Source organism: Dendrobium catenatum, unplaced genomic scaffold, assembly GCF_001605985.2.
Source record: "Dendrobium catenatum unplaced genomic scaffold, ASM160598v2 fragScaff_scaffold_223, whole genome shotgun sequence".
In the NCBI taxonomy this organism is placed as follows: Eukaryota; Viridiplantae; Streptophyta; class Magnoliopsida; order Asparagales; family Orchidaceae; genus Dendrobium; species Dendrobium catenatum.
The window spans coordinates 338609-342808 of NW_021318685.1; the positions used below are offsets into that span (position 1 = coordinate 338609).

Below are 4200 nucleotides of genomic sequence, written 5' to 3' on the forward strand. Positions count from 1 at the left end.
TAGTTGGATGATGGTGGCTGAACGATGGTGGTTGGACGATCATGATTGAACTATGATGATCAAATGATGGTGCTTTGATGATGATGGTGAGATGACAATAGTTGGAGAATGGTAGTTATATGATGTGAATGGATTCAAATAGTTGAATAATGATGATCAGATGATGTATGTAGGTGATGATGACCAAATGATGATAAGATGATGTATGCTAGATGATGGCCAAATGATGATAATTATATGACATGGAGGCTAGTGGTGATTGTAGGCATAATGTCTGGTAGAACTTAAAATTCTTAAGATCTCAGCCCGACGGTGAGGGATGAGCGACACGGAGACTCTCCTTGAGGCGGCGCTCGAGGTACTAAACACGGCGGATCCCATACAAAAGGCCAGGCTCGGCGAGGCCGCCGCCAAACGCTGGCTGCAAGGCGAAATCTCCGTCCCTTTCCGTCAAGATGACGATCTCCCCATTCCCAATCGCCCCGCCCGTCTCTCCAGTGTCCTCCACTCCTCCTCCTCCTCCTTACCCTTAATTATGACTCCTAACCTTTAACCCATCTCGTACTTACGCTGCTTCCATTCATGCAGGTGAAGCTGGTGGCTCCCAGTCTAATGCCTAAGCTGGGGAAAGGGGGAAGCTTGCAGAGCCGCCTGGCCATGCTGCACAGCCTCGTTCACACGGAGAGCTGGGCAATCGATCTCTCATGGGACATCATTGCTCGATTCGGAAGGAAAGAATCGATGCCGAAGGATTTCTTCACCGATTTCGTCAAAGTAGCCCAGGACGAAGGCCGACATTTCGTATTGTTGGCCAGGAGACTCGAGGAACTTGGTTCCTACTACGGTGCCTTTCCAGCTCACGATGGTCTCTGGGATTCTGCTATCCAGACTTCCAACGATCTCTCTGCTCGTCTTGCTGTTGAGCACTGCGTACATGAGGTGGAGTAACTCTCACTTATCTACACAAAATTTATGCCGTTCTGCACTTTTTTAGGGCTGCTTGGCAGCAGGTAGGATTTACTAAATCCTGTAAATCCGGATTTATTAAATCCTCAGGGTGTTAAATCCTGAAGATTGTTTGGCATGACAGATCTGTTAAATCTTTAGAAAATGTTGGACTCAGAAATTGAGGATTTAAGAGGTTAATTCAAATAGGATTTTTGCCTAAAACTTTACAGAAAAATATGAATTGTTCGTACAAACACAGATAAGATATAAAATAATAATCAAGGTGAACAACAATTTTTTCTTAGAAAAAATGGTGAAGAGCTCTAGAATAAAGGTTTAGGATGTTAGATAGCTAATGTTAATGTTTTTATAGGTTTTGAATTAGTGATTAAGAAGTTGTAATAATTTTAATTTGGTTGCTTATAGTAGGAATTTGTTTCTTTATATTGGGCTTTTAACTAAGATATTTTAGGGATATTGGCGAGTTTAGACATTGAGAGGTTATGAGAGATTTAAGTAAATGTTTGGGAGAGTTTTAAAGAAGTTATATGTATTTTCTGGTTGAGGGAAGCTAGAATTTAGATTATGTAAAGTAGGTAAGAATTGTATTGGGAAAATAATGACTAAGGGTGGGAAAAGATTACTAAACTCACCTAAGTCATAGGGGATAAACTAAGAAGCTTCACCATAGAGTAGAAAAACCAACAATTATAAAACTTGGACAAGTGAAAAATAAATTTTATTCAATGAATCTAAAAGTATAAAGCAAAATTCTATTTATTAGTCTTCTCTAAGCTTAGACAACTAGGAACATATTTATGAATTAATAAATTTCTATTATATGGATTGATGTTTTGTCCGAATATAATGGAAAAGAAAAGAAAATAAGAGAAATAAAATAAAATTTAGTCTTTCAAAAAGATTAAAATTTGAATTTGTCAAATAATGTATGTAGAGTGATCCTGAAATCAAATAATTTTTGAAAATTTTTACATTCTTGCTTGGTATGGCCCACCTGTGTCATCAAGAGTTTTTAAATTAAGCTTCTTCATTATTCTCTAATGATTTTGGAGAGATTATGTGTATTCGTTGGGCTTGTATGGATAGTTGTGTTTGATAAATGAGTCAAATCTTATTGCAACATGTTATTTTGTGGTCTTGTCTTTGACCTTTATCCTGGTACTATGTTATGTAGCCTTATTAATATCTAATTAGCATAATTAATATCCACAACCCAATTAATCTAAATAAAGATAAAAACCTAGGGTTATTTTATCCTTATAGACATTTACCCAATTTCAAGAAATAATGCACATAAGAAATGAAAACATAGTCAAAATTTGATTAGGATGAATTTTATAGCTATTGTATTTGCTTTGAGAAAAGTCTTAAACTTATTTGATTGATTATTCATGCATTTTACTCATTTTAAAGCAAATTCAACAGCTTTAAGGCATCCTGATTTTTTTTTTTGAAAATGAAAATGAAAATGATGAGTGATAAATTACAAAGTATGTAGCTCTAACCAGTGATCTTAGAGAAACAACCTTCTTCCCTGATCATTGGGCCACGAATCCTTTCACTCCTAACCAAATTTTTATCAGGATATCCTGATTATTTTTTTTTGTATTTTGACAAAAATACTTTTTTCTTAACTACGTAGCACCTAGTTTTGAAAATAGAAAATTTAAAACTAGAAACAAGTACTCTTACAGGACACTTATGTTTATGATGCTACTTTTCTAATCAAGCTTCTGAGTTTTCAATTTTCATCTGTTGCATACAGGGCATGCTCATGGAATTAATTAACATCTTCATATTAATCTGCTTAAAATAAATAAATAAAGAAAACTAACACATTAAGCTTTACTTATTGGTCATTTTGTGATATTCTTTTTCAAGGTAGGCAAGAGGACTGGATGTTCTTCCAACTACAATCTCTCGTTTCCGCAATGGAGGGGATGAAGACACTGCGAACCTATTAGAAACTGTTATATATCCAGAAGAAATTACTCACTGTGCAGCTGGTGTAAAATGGTTCACCTATCTATGCCAAAGGAAAATAAACGGTCATCAAGATTCAAATATAAGCTCTGTCTGCTTAAGTCCTGAAAATTGGGCTCCTAAGGAACACTCAAAAGAAGAAGCTGTAAACGGTGGAAAGCAAAATGTGGTGATTGAGGCATTTCATGATACTGTGAGGAGATATTTCAGAGGGCCGCTTAAGCCACCGTTCAATGTGGAAGCGAGGAAAGCTGCAGGTTTTGGACCTGACTGGTATGAGCCTTTAGCTATCAGAGAGATGAAGTTTTTTTATTGAGGTTTCGTTTGGGATAACTTTCTTACTGCTTCTTAAAGCAGCTTTTTAGTGTACTAGAAAGTTGCATTAGGAAGCATAAAAAAGCTGTCCCAAATGAAGCCTGATTCTTTTTCCTTTTATGAATTTTTTATGAGTATAGCTGATTGATTATTGTCGTTATTGCATCATATGTTACTGTTTATTTCTCGCTACACTTTTTAGGCCAAATTTGGGTGTTTTCTGGGTTGGTAGGAAGAAACAAACCGTGATGTTAGGAACGGCTTTTAACCTTGATATTTGAGGGGATTAGGACACCATTTTTGTCAGAAATGCTTATAAATTGTTATTTGACAATGTCTGCATTTCTATTTTTTTGTTCACCTTTCATTGAAATGAATATAGGCCCCTTAAGGATCCCAATCTGATGCTTATTTGAGCATGACTGAGGCTTCGTTTGGGACAGCTTTCTTGCTGCTTTTTAAAACAACTTTATAGTACAAAAATTTCAACTTCAAAAAATTTTTGTACTAAAAAGCTAGTTTATAAACCAATAAGAAAACTGTCCCAAACGGAACCTTAAGGTTAGTTCAAACTCATTTTGTTTGATCTGATTCAAAGTAGGCCTAGTTGTAGGTTGGCTAGACTCGAGCTCCGTTCGAGGTAGTATTTTCGTTATTTTGTTTTTTAGCACATCTATTTGGTTATTACTTTCTTGTTATTCTTTTTAGAAATTTTTGAAAAGAAAAGTAAGCTTTATAATCAGATTGATTAGAGTATATTAATTGTAAGAAAATTGTTCAACTTTTGAAAAAAAAATATTTATAATATTCATTGTAGTTTTTAAAATATTTCTTTCCTCATAATAGCTTGACAACTATTAGAACAGCTGAAGCTGCCCCAAACAGTCTCATTTTGATTTATTCAAATTTGATGAGTTAAATTTAATTAGGATA

General features: G+C 35.1%; 1 protein-coding gene across 1 annotated transcript; it reads left to right on the forward strand.

The window, feature by feature from the left end:
- Positions 1-266: 266 nt before the first annotated feature.
- LOC110103031 (uncharacterized protein HI_0077) lies at positions 267-3609 on the forward strand. The gene is made up of 3 exons (XM_020831575.2): positions 267-499; positions 589-939; positions 2855-3609. Exons 1-3 carry the CDS (start codon positions 320-322, stop codon positions 3266-3268), a joined length of 945 nt encoding a protein of 314 aa, XP_020687234.1. The 5' UTR covers positions 267-319; the 3' UTR covers positions 3269-3609.
- Positions 3610-4200: the final 591 nt, after the last annotated feature.

Coding starts and splice junctions, on each gene's coding strand:
- LOC110103031 (XM_020831575.2), top strand. CDS start 320: ATGAGCGACACGGAGACTCTCCTTGAGGCGGCGCTCGAGGTACTAAAC. Junction 500..588: donor GCCCCGCCCGTCTCTCCAGT/GTCCTCCACTCC, acceptor CCATTCATGCAG/GTGAAGCTGGTGGCTCCCAG. Junction 940..2,854: donor TTGAGCACTGCGTACATGAG/GTGGAGTAACTC, acceptor TTTTCAAGGTAG/GCAAGAGGACTGGATGTTCT.